Source organism: Lethenteron reissneri, chromosome 41, assembly GCF_015708825.2.
Source record: "Lethenteron reissneri isolate LAM-NWPU_2019-01 chromosome 41, ASM1570882v1, whole genome shotgun sequence".
NCBI classification, from domain to species: domain Eukaryota; kingdom Metazoa; phylum Chordata; class Hyperoartia; order Petromyzontiformes; family Petromyzontidae; genus Lethenteron; species Lethenteron reissneri.
The window spans coordinates 4,746,299-4,766,505 of NC_083819.1; the positions used below are offsets into that span (position 1 = coordinate 4,746,299).

A 20,207-nucleotide genomic window follows, 5' to 3' on the forward strand; every position below is an offset into this window, starting at 1 on the left:
GAGGTAGGGGAGAGAGAGAGAGAGGAGAGAGGGGCAAGGGGGGAGAGAGCGAGCGTGGAGAGACATATGAGAGTGGTGGGGGTTGGGTTGGTGGAGAGAGAGAGAGAGAAAAGGGAGCGCAGAAGGAACGTGAAGTCCGTGTGTACGGGGAGGTCACTTGGAGGGCACGCGAATGCGTGGAGGCGGGGAGGGGAGGGGAGGGGGACATCAGCGATGACTGTGGACACGCGGCCACCCCAGGCACACGCAGCGTGCCAACACGCGCCTGCATTGCTGCTGTGTTGTGTGTGCTTGCGGAATCCCCATGCCTCCCTTGCAAGAGAGAGAGAGCGATGTTTCACCTGAATGAAGCTCTCACCTGATTATGCAGATTTCTGTGTGCGCAGCGCTACGAACGCGGCCGCCCGAATTCGATTCGCGCTCACGGCCAACATCAGCGACGATTGTCTGAACCGGTCCTGGGGCTGCCCCCCTCACCCCTCTAAGGCGACTCGGCCTCAAACGAGCACGTGTCTGGTGCGGTGTGTAAACGCATCGCCACTGGGGAGACAAAGGCGGTCCGGGCGTGATTGCTGGCCATATCGCCCGCGCCGTGCGCTGGTCTTCATTGGTGCTACTCGCTAAGGAGCGCTTGCCCCAAAAGTATGTCAAGGCGACACCGCGGCATCTTTGTGGTGACATCAACTCGTTGCACGGGCGCGAGGTGGATTGTGAACGTCGTGGAGAGAAGGCGACAACACGCGGGTGAAGGTTTTCTTCATCCGGCAGTGGATTGATCACGGCTCGCATATATAATTTACAGTCGTGTCAATCGTTACAGCTGGACTAAGGCATCCTCCCCCACCCCGCGTCGGTCACGAGAGTTGTGGTCATACTTCACCGCGCTGGTCAATGCGGGTTTGCGAATGGGGGGGTCAGGCGTGCGAACCCAGGATCGGTTCAGACCAATTCGCCACTGATCTTTGCCGCGAATCGTTGACTAATAAAGAAGAGACGTGTTCACAGCGCGGTGCGCTAAACCACTGCGCCACCGCTCCACCCCGATATATATTTTGGGTGCTGTGCAGAAACAAAGACGTCACCTATACTGCGAGCGCAAGTGGAAGCACCGATGTCTGCGAGTGGCGTGTTAAGAATTTCGCTTACGCCTTACCCGCCTTCATCTCCCCCGAGTGCCGATGGTACACGGGGATTTTGGGCCGAGTCCACCCACGGGAGACCCACAGACAATATTCAGAGCAGCCCCACGCTGCCTTCTAGGCATGGCGCGGAACAAAATAAAGACACCCACTAATGCCTGCCCTGGTAGTTAATGAATTTAGTGGTGGTACAACGCACGTTTATCGGTGTAAAGTGAATGCATTTGGGGTAGCTACCTCTTGAGACAAATAATCGGCGAGGTATCCCGGGACAAAGAATACTGTATCACACAATAGCAGGAGAGCGAGGGACTGCACGTGCATGCATTGACGTGAGCGGTAAATCATAGTACTGTGTATTGCAAAAAAACCGGACATAAACAAATCCAGGACTTTTAATGTCCCGGGGAAAGCTACCTTAAAAATCAAGCGCAGACAAAATTGAACGTACATGGCAAAGTCATCGGCAGATCCAAGAATCAACATCTCTCTTTGTCTTAGTGTATTGTGTGTGTGTGTGCAAATGTTCATTTGGTAACACCCATGCATAGCAAAATCCCAAGTTCCCACGTCTCTGTTCAGAGATGATTTAAATAGATGAGGTCAGAGGGACCTCAACTGATTATGAAGAAAATTAAAATGTGAGTGTGTTGTTGGCAGCAGTGCATAAGCACAAAAAACCCCAACATTCCTTAAAAACCTGAAGGAAAAGGCGATGTAGCAAGCGACGTTTTGGGTAATGGCCTTTCTTGATAGGAAATACGTCACCTGTTATGTGTGTATATATTATTAATTTTAGTGCATTTTTATAGACGAAATATTTTCAGTTTATGAGTATAACGACGGGAGGATCTGGCCGACTATATTGGTGACTGCACGGTCGAGCGGCTTCAAATGCATGGGGCCTTAGCGCCACCTGATGACTGACGCTGCAACACTGCAGCCCAGAGGTCGCAAACGGGTTTAGATTCCTTACCCGTACCCGGCCGTACCAGGGTCGCAAATGGTTACCCGTACCAGGCCGGGTACCCGTTCCCTACCCGTACCCTACCCGATATTGAGTGACAAACGGTTACTCACCAGTGACTCACGGCCTACCCGTACCCGTATCCGGCCGCACCAGGGTCGCAAACGGCTACCCGTACCCGGCCGGGTACGTGTAGGGTACGGGTATCGGGTACCCGGTTGCGACCTCTGCTGCAGCCTGCATGTTTTTCTGCCGCGTGTGCGTTCACTCAATTTGGAGAAGGCACCTCAATCAGCCAGACCATGGAGGGGCGGGGGGGGGGGGTCATACGACCACACAACATTGTCAGTTGCGGGGAGTTGCAACGTTATGTTGATCTGTACTGATCATTTCATTTAATCTATGTGGAGTGAAACTTGCCTGTTCCCAGGTCAAATCGAGAGGCTTGTAAAGTGTTAAGGATATTGCTGGTAAGGGATATTGCTGGTAACAGATAAAAGTAGCAGCCCTGCAATTGCTTGCTCACCTCACCGAGGTGGAAGGACCTCCACTGAAGAGAGTTATAAGAACATCTTGTGAGGATGTATGGCCTACAATTTCACGCCAGACAGACGTCTTACAATCGGCAGTAATACTGTATGACAAATTAAGTTAACAACCCACACATTCCGCTTTGTCTGGAATGAGTGTACATTAACTATTAAGTCTAGCGACAGGTAAACAAATACAGCATTTAAAATGGCATTTTCTTGAAAGAAAAATCACCCGAATTTAAATTACACATCGGCAGGTAACCTGCTCATTGCATACAAATTCATTTACATTTAACATTTGTAAAATCTGCAGCCCTTAAGTTTTTAGCTCTATAGCTTTTCTGTGCATTTGAGCTGAACCAAAGGCCCTGCACATTTTAAACATTCGCTCAGTAATAGCCCAGGTTTGTGCAAACATCACAATAATTTTAACTTGCAATGCACTGGCTCGCTATCAAAGCCCGAGGACAACTCGGAACCACAGACAAGCGAGAAATGCAGCCGATGCAGTGAGCCGGTGCAAATTTTCCCCAAGCTCTAGCGGTCCTCGATATATCATTACACACAAAGTGCATGCCAGCAATGAACCACGACACCTTGCCGATCTGGTCAAGGAGCATAAACCATCACACAGACTCTGGTCATCCGCACGGCGGTTTTTGGCTAACCACCGAACAAAGACGGTCACCGGATCACGCGCTTTCAGATGCGCTTCTGCGGCCGTCCGGAACGCTCTTCCTTGCAATATTAGGAAGCCACTGGAGCTATGCACTTTTACATTATCTGGATTGAAAATGGATTTCTTTAGAGCTGCTTTTTGTGTTTAGTTTGTTGTCTTTCCCCCGCACCACCGATTAGCGCGACTGGCTACGTACGTACGGTGCGTAAGAAGTTCAACATACATGTATACATGTGAAGGAGCAAACGGGGCAACACTATATCCCGTACAGATGGAACAGGTCGTTCCCATATTTGCTGTATCGCCTTCTCCTGACGAGCCAGGATATGGCTCCTCCGCTGTGCCCACGTGAAGGGAGTTTCAGAACCATTTGTGCGATCTAACAACCCTCGCCTGCATAGCGCTGGATTGCAGGGTTGCATAGCCACCATCGCCCAGCTAAGAGAGCACTTAAAGCACCTGTCAACTTCCTGAGATAGGTAAAAGTCCACCAGGACTACACCCGTGTTTCAAACACTTAGAACAAAACCCAGAGTGGAAGACTATGGAATAAAAACCAAACAGCAACATTCAGAAGCACTGGTAGAGCACTGGTGGCGTTGAGATTACACGTGGGCCTAAAGGCACGGTACCACATATGTCTGATCGAATTCCTCTCGAAATCGCAAAACGAAATTAGCCTCCAACTGCTTTGTCCACATCTGAGAAAGTCGTTGCGCAACAACAAAATTAAGCTGGACAGCAATAACCAAATGTGTCACATGAAATATCTCGCAACAAATCACCGAGTCGATCAATGCCTGAGAGTCCATCGTTTCTATGAGCAACCGGTTGTGCAACTGCTCGCAACTGGTTGCCGAGAAGTCCACATACCAGAAATTCTATTTCCTGTAAGAAAGTTGCGCGCAATTTATCGCTCCAGGTGTGGACCCGACGCCGCCCTCCTTCCCTGCCGCCAGAGGGCCAGCTACTCCCAGCCTACTCGGAGATAATGGAGCAGATGACAAATATGGATGTGGGAGGGAGGTGACAGGACATTCAAGTAACAATGACACACGTTAAACAAATACGGGGCACGCCAGGATCACACAGCCATTTTTCTGTTCCGATGGTTTTTTTTTTCTGTTCTCATCGTTTACAGATTTGATTGAACACCAGCATTACCAAGCGAGACTATTTCAACTACGGCAAAGGAGATTAATAGTCTGGAAATTTCCACCCCCACAGCCACAATAGGCTTAAGCAGGCACAGAACGCTGTTTCCTCCGCACTCCCTTGGATTAGCCCGCGCCTACTTAATCCCATCGCGATGACGGAGGCGTCTTGAGACTTCCGATGACAAACTCGACGCGCGACGATCGTCGGCACCACCATCACTGGCGGCGGCGGCGATGACGATGTCAAAGCTGGAAGCGCTGCTTGACCTCGTCGGCGATCATGCGGGCGATGGACAGCGAGGAGGTGGCGGCGGGGGAGGGGGCGTTGCGAACGTGCATCACGCGGCTGCCCAGCGACCCCTGACCCCCGTCGAAGACGAAGTCGTCCACCAGGTTGCCGTCGCGGTCCAGCGCCTGGGCGCGCACCCCCGACGGGCCCCTGCGGGGAAGAAGCGACGGTTGCCATCGTGCCGTCACCTTAATCGTCATTATCGTCATCACCGTCATCACCGTCATTCCCGCCATCTCGTCACTGTCTTTATTTATTATCAGCATCATATTCGTCATTTTAATTATCGTCATCATCGTAGTAGTCATTCATCGTTATTATTACCACCAATGTCATCATCATCATCACAATCTGAGTCGTCTTCATTTGAATCATCAGAATCTTTATTTGTCTTGGAGGAATCTGATGAGCTCCGAAGCTCTTTTTCACGGATTTACAGTCGGGGCAGGTCAGCTGAGTTACATCTTCGTCATCACACAAATGCCATTTTGTCAATCCACAGCTGGATGAGGGCCTCTCCACGCCGTGTGAGTCGCGGGCGGTTTGTCGACAGTACTTAACCCGTTGCTGCTGAGCGCTGGTTGAAGTGTCTCACAATCCGGGGAATATGGAAAAGGCAGACGGGGCAATCGTGTCGAATACGGCTGGGTAATTGAGGTTCAATGCCGCAAAAACTAGGTCACGACGCTGGCACATATTTTCTAGAACCTTGATATTCAACAGCTGTAATTGCAAAGGAAAAATTAACAAATTCTGAAAGCGAATTGTGGATGCAGGAAAATACACAAAAAGTTAATGCATCGGCAATTCTTAATGGTTAACAACAACAAAAACACTTGTCTTGTGAATAAGTGTCAATCCACTCACTCGGGTCAATGTTCCAACCGAGTGGGTAAAAGCAGTGGGTCAGTGAAGTCAGCCGTGACGCCTTCCCCGCATTTGGTCGAAAACCGAGATGAATTTTGGGGTGGAGTGGTGATGCTGCGGTTAACGAGGCTGCGTTGGCTGGGTCATGCAGCCCGCATGTGCTGCCCTCTGCTGTACCACAGGTGGCTGAAATGGATCTCAAGAGCAGTTCTTTGAAATCCACTTTCTTGAGCCGTTCGCGAACGCGAGGGCTCGCAATGCTCTGCGAGAGATCGGGATGGATACTTATTTCGCACCGTACGTAGCCAACCGTGCTAATCAGAGGATTGTGCCATCGGTGATGTGACACCGAGGGCACGATCAGGATAAAATTGTATGACAAGTTTACAGAATAAATATATTTATCAGCGTACGTACGCACGCATGTCAGAATCAGAAAATGTATTTATACTGGAGGAATCCGATGATCTTTAAAGCTCTTTTTCACAGGTGTCCATGTGTACGCACTTGTGCGAGTCGGAGACACTCACCGTGTTACGTCGGCGAGCGTTATCTCGGGGATGTATCTCTGCAGCAGCTTCACCTGCGATCCGATGAAGATGCTCCGATACATCTCGCTCATCCCCTTCGATATGTTACGCAGCACCAGCTTCTGCAGTCCTCTGTAACACACGTCGGACGTGGCCAACGCCCGTGGCTTCTCCAGAACTGCCAACGGATAGATCCACAACCACCTCACAGACAATTTAAGTGTTTCAGTGTCGGCGCTGCACTTTCATTCCTGGCGAATCAAGAAAATCGACCCAATCTATGGTGCATTTTTGGCAGTCGTTGATTCTTAATGACCCTTTGTCAATTCATGTGGGTTGTTTGACCACGCTTCACCACGAATCTCATACAGGTCGCTGCACTCATAGCGCAGCGTGCTAACCACTCCGCCACCGCTCCTCCCACTCTTATTCCACCTCTTTCCAGACATTACTGTTTCAGTCAAAGCAGAGATACATGTGCAACGCTATTGTAAATCCGCCGCCGGATGAGGCCTCACCAAAGCGGTGCGGGTCGTGGGGGTTATCTGACCATACTTTACCGCGCCAGTTAGCGCGGGTTGGAGAAGGCCATTTATTTTGGGTTGCTGGTAAGACTGGAGCAGTCCTTGTGACAGGCCCGCAGAGCAGCCACATCCATCGGGAGGCGCATACGAAACGTGACGCGTCGGGCGCGACAAACATTTTTCCGGGTCGTCCACTCGGACGGACCCTGCTGGGACGAAGCCGTGTCCACGGACGTGGGCGGGGGGGGGCGGCACCTAAAGAAGATGGCGTCGAGGAAGTCGCGGGCGCTGAAGTCGAGGAGGCGGTAGCCCTCGCGCTTGAACGCCAGCACGGCGTTGGGGCCCAGCCAGATGGTGCCGTCCATCCTCGGGGTGAAGTGCACGCCCAGGAAGGGGAACCTGGGGTCGGGGACCTGCACGGACCGCAATGCAGGATAATGATGCCCTCTCCGGGTCACGAGATGCTCCAGAGAGTAAAAACGCAACCCTCAAAACTTTGGGGGGGGGTCATTTCGAGTTGTGTGTTCTAATTGTTATTGTGAATGTGCCAACAGAATGAATGCGTCATTAGCCAATGCCCCTGGCCCGACTTGGCCCCGAGCCAGATTCGTGAGGTCAGCGTAGCGCGGTTTGGTTTTGGCTCGGCATGGGAAATATCCGACGGAAAACCACTTGTAGCATCAGAGGGTTTCCTCCTGGCTTGGTTAAGCCAGAGGAAAAGGGGTAAGAGAGACCGTTGTTATCTTCTTGGTTCTTTCGGTAAAGTCACGTAGAAGGGAAGTAATAAAATAATAAAAATAAAACATAACAAAATAATTCTCACGACGTTTCGGTCACAACGCAAGCAGCCGTCTTCAGGTGGAAAACAGGTCTGTCGAGAAGGCAGAGTCTGAAACGTCGTGAGAATTATTTTATGTTTTATTTTTATTATTTTATTACTTCCCTTCTACGTGACTTTACCGAAAGAACCAAGAAGATGAATCCCTGCAGTCACGAAAGCTTTAAATCGAAATTTAGACCATTGTTAGTTGCATGGTTTTGTATACTCCTCTTGCGCTCTCTCGCGATTAAGAATCTTCATTCATATTTGTAACTTCATCTCAATTCCCTCTCTGACCTGCATAATTCTACGCCCATTTGAATCCCTTTTCCTCAAACTCTCTACACGTGCATGATTGCTCCTATTTGTGCAGCGAATTTGTAAGTGGTTGCACGAGCAGAGTTTATCAACTCCACAGTTCATCTTTCCATGATTGCCAAACCACGAGGTGCCCGCAAAGTACAATGGCTTCGAATCCATACGAAACTAAAATATTGGTAATGAAAAGCGGAGTTGAGCAATGTCAATTTAGGCATTTAATAAATCCAAGTTGTGCTGCATCGTAGTGCTTGGCACGCGATGACCGGCTTACAACGCATCTCATCCAAAGAAATAGAAAGGGCACCCCCAGTGGCAGCTGCCCCTGTGGTAGCAGGGGTGCGTGGCTGCTCACGGGGTAGATGCTGCCCTTGACGAGGTAGGTCTTGTCGGGTTTCAGCACCAGGTAGTCCCCGCGGAACGGCACGATGCGAGGCTCCGAGCTGCAGCCGGAGAGGCGTGACAGACGGTCGGAGTAGAGGCCGCCGCACGTCAGCACGAACCGGCAGTGCACTTCCTCCCCCTGTTGCACGCGCGCACGCACGCACAAATACCCCCTGTGTAGCCTTAACTGACCGTCGGCTACGTACGGTGCGAAAGAAGTTCAACATACATACATACATGTTCTGTTCTCGAGCACTTATGAAGGCCGGCACGGCACACGAGGGGGTGGGTGGACAGCACCACGCCCGACCGCCTTTGTCTCCCCAGTGGCGATGTTTACACACCGCACCAGGTACTCATTTCAGGCCGTGTGGTGGAGGTTTCCTAACGTCACAAATTTGGTCTGATCGTTACGTAAGTGGCCTAAGCCGAAAATCTATTATGAATCCCAATATTGTGTTGCGAAAAACTACACGTGAAGTCGATGGTATCAATGTTAGAATGAACTCTGACCTTTTTTCCAGTCACCGTGATTGGGTATTTCATTCCTGCAAAAAACAAACAAAATATAACGTTTCGCATTAACGGAACTGTCCGTCAAAATACAACGCAACAAATGCACCGATTAAAATCGGTTCTGAAGAGCTCACGATACGTGCATCGAATTGCGTGCGTAAGAATCGCTGATTTACGATTCGCATAGGTTTATACGAATGGGTGAATGCGACTCTTGCAGCCACGAGCGGCCGCTACATTTAGTGCAATGTAAAAAAAGAAATGCTTCTGGAAATGAACCTTGACCCTCAATGAAGACAATTCATTAAATTACTACAAGGGGCGGGGGCGTTTCAAGCTTTACACCTCGAACACAAGTGGTGATATACAGTTACATACATGCAACCAAATAACATGTAACATAGATGATCAGTGTGGTCATGTACTTGACCATTGTGGTCATGTAAGGTAAAACAACCCCCACGACCTGCACGGTGTAGGGAAGGCATTCGTCCAGCAGTGGAATGACAGAAGTCTCGAATATAGCGGCCAACTGCCACTACCGATCTGATGGCATCGGCTCATTCGTGGGCGCTCGCCGCATAGTCACACCGCATCACCGCGACAGATGGCGACGGGCTTGGGGAGGCCTTCATCCAGCGGTGGATCGGTCAGGGCTGATGTCGATGCTGTTGCCGACGACGACGACGATGAAAGCACAACGAACAACTCTCATACCCTCCGCGCCGCCCGCGGCTCCCTCGGCCGTCTCGCGAAACCCGGACACGCAGAAGCCCGTGCGGATCTCCCCGCCCATCTCCACGAAGTCGCGGCCGTAGCTGCGGGCGACCTCGGCCCAGTCGACGATCCCCGTGTAGGGCGAGTCCAGGGCTTTGATTCCCTGAGCCGATAAAAACCGCGCGGTCACGGGCGAATGACCCCGAGCCTCGGAATCGAACCTCGACGCTGAACCCCGTGTGGGTAACTTCGCAGGCCGGCCCAGGTTTCGCGCCGGGACAAGGGAAGAGGCTTGGACGTCACGCAGTGGTGGCGCGTTTGCTGCTCGTTCCAGCGGGTTTGGGGGTTCGAGTCCAGCGGTTAATACCGCGGGTGTATTCCCCACAAATACCGCCCCGCGGTCTGATTCACGGTGAACGTTAAAGATCCCGTGATGTTGATCGAAAGTGGGTCGGGCCGTGCGTGTTAACACCCGAATTTCCCAAATTTGAAATAACTACCCGCAAATTACATCAGTGGGTGCACGCACACAGCAACATCGCCCCCCCGATACTGAAAAACTACCGCAAGCCGTGCCTGTGAAACGTAGCACCTCCGCGATAACCTTAGCGCTATGGCAAGGTATGGCGCGAGTACAAAACGTGCCGATGAAATTATTTGAATCAGGGCCTTGCTGCAAGAGCCCGGAGCCACGCGGCACGGGCCAGCGAAGGCCTCGTAGCCCAGCGGTCGCGGGAACGCAGCGACGGATATGCATTTGAAACTGACCCAGGGAGTGTGACCCAGCGGGCGGGCTCCCCCCTACCTTGCAGTGGGGCTCCCTCTCCCGGATCTCCTGCTCGCCGACCAAGCGCAGGTCGCGCACGTTGTTCTGCAGCCCCCGCGCGTACAGGTCGTCCAGGCGGGGCAGCTCCTCCCGATCAACCGCGACGATCAGCTGAGAAGAAACCAGCGTGCCGCCGCGCGTGATCGAACGCGTATCGTTTTTAGTCGAGGGGTCGGCAATAATAGGATCCATTTTTTTCCACGAAATCGGCAAGGGATAAATAAATACACAGATCGACGTTCGGAGAGCCGCAATGCATGTGAATAACATCACGAAGCGGCGCTTACAAGTGCCGCGTGCGGCTCTGGAGTTCTGGTATTAAATCGCAACCGAATGAAAGGCACGCCGTACGATTCTCTGCAGCCTGGCACACGCGGGCACATCCCCCAGCTGATGCCGACCCCTGGTTTAGTCGGTCAGCGTGTAACGGGGTAAGGGGTCGGGTACTCTCGCCTCTTCCAAGACATACGGTCGGCATGGAAACGAGGCCCGAATGCCTTCCAGCAGGGCTCTCTAGAGCTCCCTCTAGTGGAGGCACCCTCTGGCGGCAGCGGTGTGAGCAAGACATCGTAGGGCCGAATCTTTACACTTCTGCCACTCCTTCTCTAACCCCGCCCATCTTCCTTCTCTAACCCCGCCCACTTACCCTTGGGCTGCATCCATCTGAGGCCTATATAACACCCTGCTTCAGCAGCTCTCTTTGCTATATTTTTTCACCTGAGGACGATTGCGTGTGTTGCGATCGAAACGTCGTGATTTTTTTTATTTTTATACCTCCGTGACTTTACCGAAAGACCCAAAGAGTATGAATTCCTGCAGTCACGAACGCTTTAAGTCAAGAAGATTTATAACAGGCGACGTTTCGGGCAATGGCCCTTCTTCATAGCTATTATAATTGCTACGTCATCAACAAAATGGTGACACGATTAATATTTTCTCCGTTAATTTCTCCAGGTCAACTTTAGGAACATCTTCTCAAGTCGCTGCGAATTACTTCCCAGGCGTGTCGCCTCGACTGACTCCACTGCAAATGCGTACGCCGATACTCTCTTCGTGCAACGTCAGTGAAGCTGTACTATTTAATTACATCTACCCCGGTCATTAAATCACAACAGAATGAAAGTTACTCTCTGTGTTTCTCTGCAGCCCAGCATGCGCGGGCACATCCCAGCTGACGCCGCTGCTCCAGACGCAAGTGCCGAGTCGAACGACCCTCCCCTTGCACCGACTGGATTAACGACTTGCACTGCCAAGCGCTAGGCCGAAACCCAAGCCGCCCACTATTAGTCGTTTAACTGCTGTGTTGTCTCACTGCACGTACAGTAATAACTCGCTATTGCCGCGGTAATGCCCGATTCAAAAATGCATCATCACAACCGTGCACTCCGCTATTCCCGACGCAATTATCCGGCTCCACCGCCTCAATATAGAATAATAGGTTGTTGCTCTACATCAACAACAGACTTACCAAGCTGTGCTCGTAACGATTCCACCTTTGTAACGAGCGTAGCTGCGGGGACGCGTCATCTTGTGTGGATTTTTAAAGCTCCGTACAGCGACCGCGTTATGTCCGTGAGCCGGCGTATAACGATCGTACGCACTGCCACATATCCTATCATCGTTCGTTTCTTTACAGCATACACTGTGCTCTACAAGTGAATGGTGTAACACCCAGACACCAGTGCATAATGATTTCATTTTGCATTTGACCAGGAGACCTGTGCAAACGCATACGGTATCCGCACGTACGGAGCGATGCATCATTGTGCTCATGTGTTGCTATAAAGGCCTTGTTAACATCGTCATTAAAACACCCTGATAAGAGTGAACTCTCTTCCGGATCCAGGAAGTGGTTCGTTATAACAAGGTAATACTGTGTGTGTATATATAAGTGGGGAGCAGTGGTTAGCGCACTGCGCTACGAACCCGGCGACCCTGAGTATGATTCCTGCTCACAGACAACACCAGTTACGATTATCTGAACCAGTCCTGAGCGTCCCTTACGTCGACTCAACCTCAAATGAGTAACTGCTACGATGTGTCATCATTTCACGAGGGAGACAAAGGTGGCCGGGCGTGGTGCTGGCCACCCACGCCCTCGCGTGCCGCGCCGGCCTTCATCGGTGCTCGCTAGCAACACTTGCCCCAACAGTCTGTTGAGGCTGTACGGGGGAATCTGTGTATCTTTGTTGGATAGATACACACGTACAGCCCATTTTTTAATCCATTTGTCAACCGACTTTCCATCGGAAGAGATCGACGCGTCGCGGCGCGTTGCCACGTGCTGCCACGCGTCACGTGATCTGGGGATCAGATCGGTGACCCCCCCCCCCAACCTCCGGATCCGCAGCCTCCCCCTGACCTTTCCGCAGCGCTTGTAGGGGATGCCCTTCTTGTCACAGTACTCGTAGGCAAGGTCCGCGCCCTGCACGCACAGCTTCGCCTTCAGCGAGCCCGGCTTGTAGTAGATGCCGCTGTGGATCACTCCGCTATTGTGGCCGCTCTGGTGGCTGGCTGCACGCACAGACACGTACAAGAGCGGACAAGGATCTCCCCCTCTGACCGTCGGAGCGAGTGCTGTTAGCAGGCGCCCATTGAGGCCGGCATGGTGCTTTTAAGGAGGCATTGAGATTATTTCGATATTTTTGTTGCTATAAATTTCCACGTGATAAGCCACTTTGTTCAGATATAAGTTCATGCCTCAGTGGGCTTCACGTGGTAAGATAAAAATGAAGTTGATTTTACTTGTATATTTTCAAGTCATTTATTTACCTTTGCATTCCTATCGTGTTTGTGTATTGTTTGTTGTTGTAACATTCGTACAGGTCCATACTGGACATGTGAGAAAGAGCTTTATAGCTCATCGAATTCCTCCAATATGAATATTCTGATTCTAATGTGGCCAGCACCGTGCCCGACCACCTTTGTATCCCCAGTGCTGATATTTACAACACTGCACCACCAGGTATTAATTTAAGGCCGGGTCGATCTAGGGGGGTCCCAAGACTTGGTGAGATATCCGGCACTGATATTGATCTCGAGTGGGAACTGAACTCGGGGTCGGCAGGTTTGTATCACTGCGCATTAACCACTATGCTACCACTTCCCATGTATGCTACCACACACACACAAAAGACAAAGATCCCCCGTATAACCTTAGCAGACTTTTGGGGCAAGTGCTGTTCGCGAGCAGCTTTGAAGATCGGCATGGCACACAAGGTGGGTGGCCGGCACTACGCCGGGCCACCTTTGTCGACTGAGTGGCGATTTCGATTTAAAGTTTTCGTGACTGCAGGGATTCATCTTCTTGGTTCTTTCGGTAAAGTCACGTAGAAGTAAATAATAAAATAATAAAAATAAAACATAATAAATTAATTCTCACCACGTTTCGGCCACAACGCAAGCATTCAGACGCTGTCTCCCCGACAGACCTGGTCTTCACCTGAGGACGGCTGCTTGCGTTGTGGCCGAAACGTCGTGAGAATTATTTTATTATGTTTTATTTTTATTATTTTATTATTTCCCTTCTACGTGACTTTACCAAAAGAACCAAGAAGATGAGTGGCGATGTTTACACACCGCACCGCCGCCGCCAGCGATGTTGGTACTCGTTTCAGGCCAAGCCAACTTGTGGGTGGCCCGGGACCGGTTGAGATAATTGTCACCGGTGTTGGACGTGAGCGGCAATCTCGGGCTGGTATCGCAGTGCACACACTCGGTCGCGGCCCAATGGCCCTGTGGCTCACCGACAGCTCTCTCCTTCTCCAGGATGATGAAGGAGAGGCTCGGGTGGCGCAGGAGCAGCTCCCGCGCCGACGCCAGCCCCACGATGCCACCGCCGACAACCGCCACGTCGTACGACGCCGGCGTGGCCGTCGCGCACGATGCATCCGCGCCACCGCTGCCGCCCCCACGCGAAGAGAAAGGCAGAAGTGGGTCGTGCGGGCGAGTCCATCGGCAGGTCTCCAGCGGCGGGGCAAAGTGTGGGTACACCCAACCTCTGGCTAAAGACGTCTGGCCACCGTGGAAGAGTCGGCCGACTTACAAAGGGGCTCTCTAGGGCTCCGTCGAGTGCAGGACCTTCTGCCAGAAATGGCGCCAGCATTGCTGTCGGGGAAAGTGCTGTTGAGCGAGCAGCTATTACGTCTGGCACGGCACACGAGGCAGTGGTGTGGTCAGCACCACGCCCGGCTGTTTATGTCTACTCATTGCTGATGGTTACACCCTCGCCAGGTACATATTTAAGGTGGAGTTGATCTAGGGGAGGGAAGGCCCGGACCGGTTGAGATATTATCAAAAACCACTTATGTTATCCATGGCTTGGAATTCAACTTAGGTCGCTGGGTTCATAATGCAGTGGGCAAACCATTGCACAACAGCTCCCCCCACCCATTACATATTAAATAACTTAAAAAAAATATATATAGGACAGCACAAAAGCTGAAAATAACACAGCATACATATGTTTATACATGATCCCAGTGGAGCTTATGACCAAATCACCCAGAATGCGCCAAATCTCATCAGAACTCGGTAGCTAGGCAGGGTTGAGCCTGGATAATACTTGGATGGGCGACCACAATGCATAACAGGTGTTATAGGCTGCAAAGCTACGTCGACAGCAGTGCAGCAAAATAAAATTTCTGCGCTGTACTTTTATGCCCCCTCATCTACGCTCTCTAATATTCACCAACCGGAACTGACCAACGTGGTGAAGTATGGTCAATTAACCCACACAACCTGCACCACGGGGTGGAAGAAGCCCTCATCCAGCAGTGGACTTACAAAAACGTTGAACATGTGCGTGAACGCAGTGGTTTATGCTTGTTCTGTACATCCAAACCAAGAGGTCCCTTGACTTCAGCAGACAAGTTGCACGCAACCGCAAGCAACCGATCGCTTGTTGATGTGCTATAAAGAAGGGCTATTATAATAATAGGGTTTTTCCCCTTTTTTCTGGCAACAAAACTGAAACCTTTTTTACAAGGATTCATGTCTGCATTAACCACAATACTTGCAGTCAAAATTCAAGCAAAAACACACTATGATAATATATGCATTGTCCTTGAAACTGATTGGTCCACACCAAAAAAAAAAGGAGAAAAACCCTATTATATTTTGGTACTGGCAAAGGAGGTCTAATGAAGAAGGGCCATTTCCCGAAAAGTCACCAATTGCAAAAAAAGAATTCTTCCTCCAAGGCAGTGTTGTTAATGACGTGGTGGAGCTGGCTTAAGGCTGCTTCGCATGTGTTCATGAGACCGGTCTAAACCAAGGTTCGCATGAAAGTCTGACTGACTGGCACAGCAAGTCTTAACTGGACGCCCCAACTGTGGGTTCTGTCTCGACCTGTTTGCCAGGGCGGTCTTGCCCAGGCAAGAACACACGCTGGCTTGGCGCATTCAAGCAAACCGCACAAAAATAATTTGATAATAAATGTTCTAATAAAGTTTGAAACGCAGATGAGCTATGCCAACTGCGTACAATTACTGTACAGTTTTTTACATCACGCAGCAGTATAAATAGGCATGCCACTGTAAGTCCATCAGCAGATCGCGTTTGGTGGGGATAAAGTGTCAGGATTCCATCGTCTTAATCTTAATTAAGCAAGTCTTAACTGGGGCGTCCAGTTAAGACTTGCTGTCTTCCAAGACGGCTGGCCAGGGTGGAAGAGTAGACCAAATACCACCTAGTAGCTCGCTCGATGCTTTGAGGCGTGAACAAGCAATTGCAGGGGTGAATTTTGACCTTGCAAATTTATATCGTCAACAACCTTTGACCAAATCATCTGGATTACATCTAATGTCATCAGATATGGAAAGCTCAGCGGGACTGGGCCTAGACATCGCTTGGAGCAATAATTATCTTTGTGGGCGTCCTCGAGGCAATGGTGGAAATTTCACATTCTAATGGCAGAAACCAAATCCATCCACAGCACAAGCAAGCACTGTGGAAAGTCCGACTCCGGTCAAATTTATATTCATGCCATTAAGTTGAATATAAAGGAGTACTGCACTGTACTCTTAATCTGAGACACACTTTCTCTCCCAGGGAGCAATTGCGATTCAGCAAAAAAAGATACGACTCTCATACTTTCAGCAATGTTTCACCACTGAACCGAATGTCCTGAAATATATGCGATTTTTAAGCAGAGAGATATCATTAACAGCTCCTCGTCTATCCACCGCTGGATGAAGGCCTACTTCACGTCGTGTTTGTCGTTTTCAGCTCACTGCAGGCTGGTAGGACGATGAGAGGGTTGGGTGACACAGGACCGGTTGAGCTTTGACTCGCCACCGATGTTAGCCTGTGACCTGGAGAATCCAAATTCAGGACATCTGGTTGTAATGTGGTGCAGTGCGCTAACCGCTGCACCACCGCTCCACTACGAGTCCGGCCACGTTCAAATTCCAGGCGACGGCCACGAACATCATTGGCGATTCATATCTGGACCAGTCCCGCTCTACCACTGCGCCCCTCGCCAACGTGGTCAAGTGTGGTCAAACGGCTCTCATAATCGACAACGCCGCGGAGAGAGTGATTCGCCGCACCTGTGCCGGGCCCTGGATTCCACCGTCGGCCACCCCCGGGGCACCCGTGCGGGCCCGGACAGCCGCAGGAGTCGCAGCGCCGACGCCATCATCCACGGGCACGAGGCGAGGGGCAACGCGGCAGGGCTTCGGATCCTGGCGTGGGGACATCACACGTGGGGTGAGGAATGGACAGGTAGAGGCAGACAGGTAGAGGTCATAATAAAGGTTTTTGGGTTAGATCGCGTTATTTATTAATGTGTCGTAACCCTCCACCACCCGACACGGCCAAACAGTAAAAAAGTGTCACGTTTACAAAGGACAAATAGTTCACTACTTTAGCCCACCGGTGTGTTGAAGAGTGAATCAACATAATTTAAATTTGAGTACGACGTTTCGCTGGTAATTACATCCAGCTTCATCGGGCAATTTGCCAGAGGTCACCAGCTACGTGGATGGGTGAGAAGACTGCTTCGCTAACTCGTGTGGGAAATGCGTGGACAGGTGATGAGAATTTGGCCTGGTGAACAGGTGAGGTGGTGAGCACGTGGACGAAGAGGTGAGGGCACCTGGGTGAGTGCATAGGGTGAGAAGATAGATGAGCTCAGTCACAGGTGAGTGGAGAGGTGAGACACCAACTCTTTCACGGAATGGTCGTGATGGCAGACCCCCCCAGGTGAAAGAGCGTCTGTACGGATTCTCGAGCGAATGGGTGGACAGGTGATTGGCTAGGTAAGTGGCGAGGTGAGGCTATTGATGAGCGCACAAGTGAGAAGACCGGTGAGTTGAGAGGTGAGCAAATGAACGGATCGGCGAGTCTAATAATCTCACATGTGAGCAGGTGAACTTTAGCAGGTGACACCACAGGTGAGTCGGTGAGCTTTGAGGTGAGCGGATGACCTCACAGGTGAGCAGAGAGACCAGGAGAAGTGAGTAGACTCGGTGAGAGGAGAGATCATCTCACGTGTGAGCGAGCTTGCAGGCGAGTGGGTGAACACGCAGGTGAGTGGGTGAGCTCACAAATGTTGCGATGATATACTGCGGGCAAGCGGGTGAACTCACGGCTGAGTGGACGAACTCACGGGTGAACTGACGGGTGAGTGGGTGAACTGACGGGTGAGTGGGTGAACTGACGGGTGAGTGGGTGAACTGACGGGTGAGTGGGTGAACTGACGGGTGAGTGGATGAACTGATGGGGGAGTGGGTGAACTGACGGGTGAGTGGGTGAACTGATGGGTGAGTGGATGAACTGATGGGTGAGTGGGTGAACTGACGGGTGAGTGGGTGAACTGGCGGGTGAGTGGGTGAACTGGCGGGTTAGTGGACGAACTCACGGGTGAACTGACGGGTGAGTGGGTGAACTGAGGGGTTAGTGGACGAACTCACGGGTGAAATCACGGGTGAGTGGGTGAACTGACGGGTGAGTGGATGAACTGGTGGGTGAATGGGTGAACTGACGGGTGAGTGGGTGAACTGACGGGTGAGTGGATGAACTGGCGGGTGAGTGGGTGAACTGACGAGCGAGTGGGTGAACTGACGGGTGAGTGCGTGAACTGACGGGTGAGTGGGTGAACTGGCGGGTGAGTGGATGAACTGACGGGTGAGTGGGTGAACTGACGGGTGAGTGGGTGAACTGACGGGTGAGTGGGTGAACTGACGGGTGAGTGGATGAACTGACGAGTGAGTGGGTGAACTGGCGGGTGAGTGGGTGAATCTGACGGGTGAATGGGTGAACTGACGGGTGAGTGGGTGAACTGACGGGTGAATGGGTGAACTGACGGGTGAATTGGTGAACTGGCGGGTGAGTGGATGAACTGATAGGTGAGCGGGTGAACTGGCGGGTGAGTGGGTGAACTGACGAGTGAGTGGGTGAACTGACGGGTGAGTGGGTGAACTGACGAGTGAGTGGGTGAACTGACGGGTGAGTGGGTGAACTGACGGGTGAGTGGGTGAACTGACGGGTGAGTGGGTGAACTGACGAGTGAGTGGGTGAACTGACGGGTGAGTGGGTGAACTGACGGGTGAGTGGGTGAACTGACGGGTGAGTGGGTGAACTGACGAGTGAGTGGGTGAACTGACGGGTGAGTGGGTGAACTGACGGGTGAGTGGGTGAACTGACGGGTGAGTGGGTGAACTGACGAGTGAGTGGGTGAACTGACGGGTGAGTGGGTGAACTGACGGGTGAGTGGATGAACTGATGGGTGAGTGGGTGAACTGGCGGGTGAGTGGATGAACTGCTGGGTGAGTGGGTGAACTGACGGGTGAGTGGATGAACTGACGGGTGAGTGGATGAACTGATGGGTGAGTGGGTGAACTGACGGGTGAGTGGGTGAACTGACGGGTGAGTGGATGAACTGATGGGTGAGTGGGTGAACTGACGGGTGAGTGGATGAACTGATGGGTGAGTGGGTGAACTGACGGGTGAGTGGGTGAACTGACGGGTGAGTGGGTGAACTGGCGGGTGAGTGGATGAACTGATGGGGGAGTGGGTGAACTGACGGGTGAGTGGGTGAACTGACGGGTGAGTGGGTGAACTGGCGGGTGAGTGGATGAACTGATGGGGGAGTGGGTGAACTGACGGGTGAGTGGGTGAACTGATGGGTGAGTGGATGAACTGATGGGTGAGTGGGTGAACTGACGGGTGAGTGGGTGAACTGGCGGGTGAGTGGGTGAACTGGCGGGTTAGTGGACGAACTCACGGGTGAACTGACGGGTGAGTGGGTGAACTGAGGGGTTAGTGGACGAACTCACGGGTGAAATCACGGGTGAGTGGGTGAACTGACGGGTGAGTGGACAAACTCACGGGTGAGAGCTGACTGGTGAGTGGACCAAATCACAGGTGAGAGCTGACGGCTGAGAGCTGACCGGTGAGTGGACCAACTCACAGGTGAGAGCTGACGGCTGAGTGGACCAACTCACGGGTGAGAGCTGACGGATGAGAGCTGACCAGTGAGTGGACCAACTCACAGATGAGAGCTGACGGCTGAGTGGACCAACTCACAGATGAGAGCTGACGGCTGAGTGGACCAACTCACAGGTGAGAGTTGACGGCTGAGTGGACCAACTCACAGGTGAGAGTTGACGGCTGAGTGGACCAACTCACAGCTGAGAGCTGACGGAGGTGAATTCGTGGCCGGTCTCTCTGCGAGACGCCCTCTGACCACCGAGCCAACGCGCAAACCACGCGCGCTCACATTCCGTAGACCGCATGCGCCGCGCGAGGCGCTCCCTCTCGCACGCGATTGGCCGACACCCTCCGCCCCGTCGCGCGCCCGTCGACCAATCAACGGCGCCCGTTGCTTATTCGGATTGGGAAAACAAATCGTGACGTCCTAAATTAGGTCACGCCTCCTACGCTGCGTTCTAATTCGAAGTGAGAAGCGCCTCGGGGGCGTCAATGACATTGCGGAG

General features: G+C 51.9%; 1 protein-coding gene across 8 annotated transcripts; it reads right to left on the reverse strand.

The window, feature by feature from the left end:
* Positions 1-1,472: 1,472 nt before the first annotated feature.
* On the reverse strand, positions 1,473-19,995 carry L2HGDH (L-2-hydroxyglutarate dehydrogenase). 8 transcript variants are annotated; one of them, XM_061568315.1, is made up of 11 exons: positions 19,900-19,995; positions 16,818-16,952; positions 14,013-14,167; positions 12,629-12,780; positions 10,246-10,377; positions 9,441-9,603; positions 8,721-8,755; positions 8,179-8,346; positions 6,941-7,098; positions 6,162-6,293; positions 1,473-4,914 (listed from the first exon to the last, which is right to left on the reverse strand). In XM_061568315.1, exons 2-11 carry the CDS (start codon positions 16,907-16,909, stop codon positions 4,719-4,721), a joined length of 1,383 nt encoding a protein of 460 aa, XP_061424299.1. In that variant the 5' UTR covers positions 16,910-16,952; positions 19,900-19,995; the 3' UTR covers positions 1,473-4,718. The 8 variants fall into 8 exon arrangements, with proteins under 8 accessions (XP_061424299.1, XP_061424297.1, XP_061424294.1 ...); XM_061568313.1 differs by having other exon boundaries at positions 19,866-19,992; XM_061568310.1 differs by having other exon boundaries at positions 19,716-19,965.
* Positions 19,996-20,207: the final 212 nt, after the last annotated feature.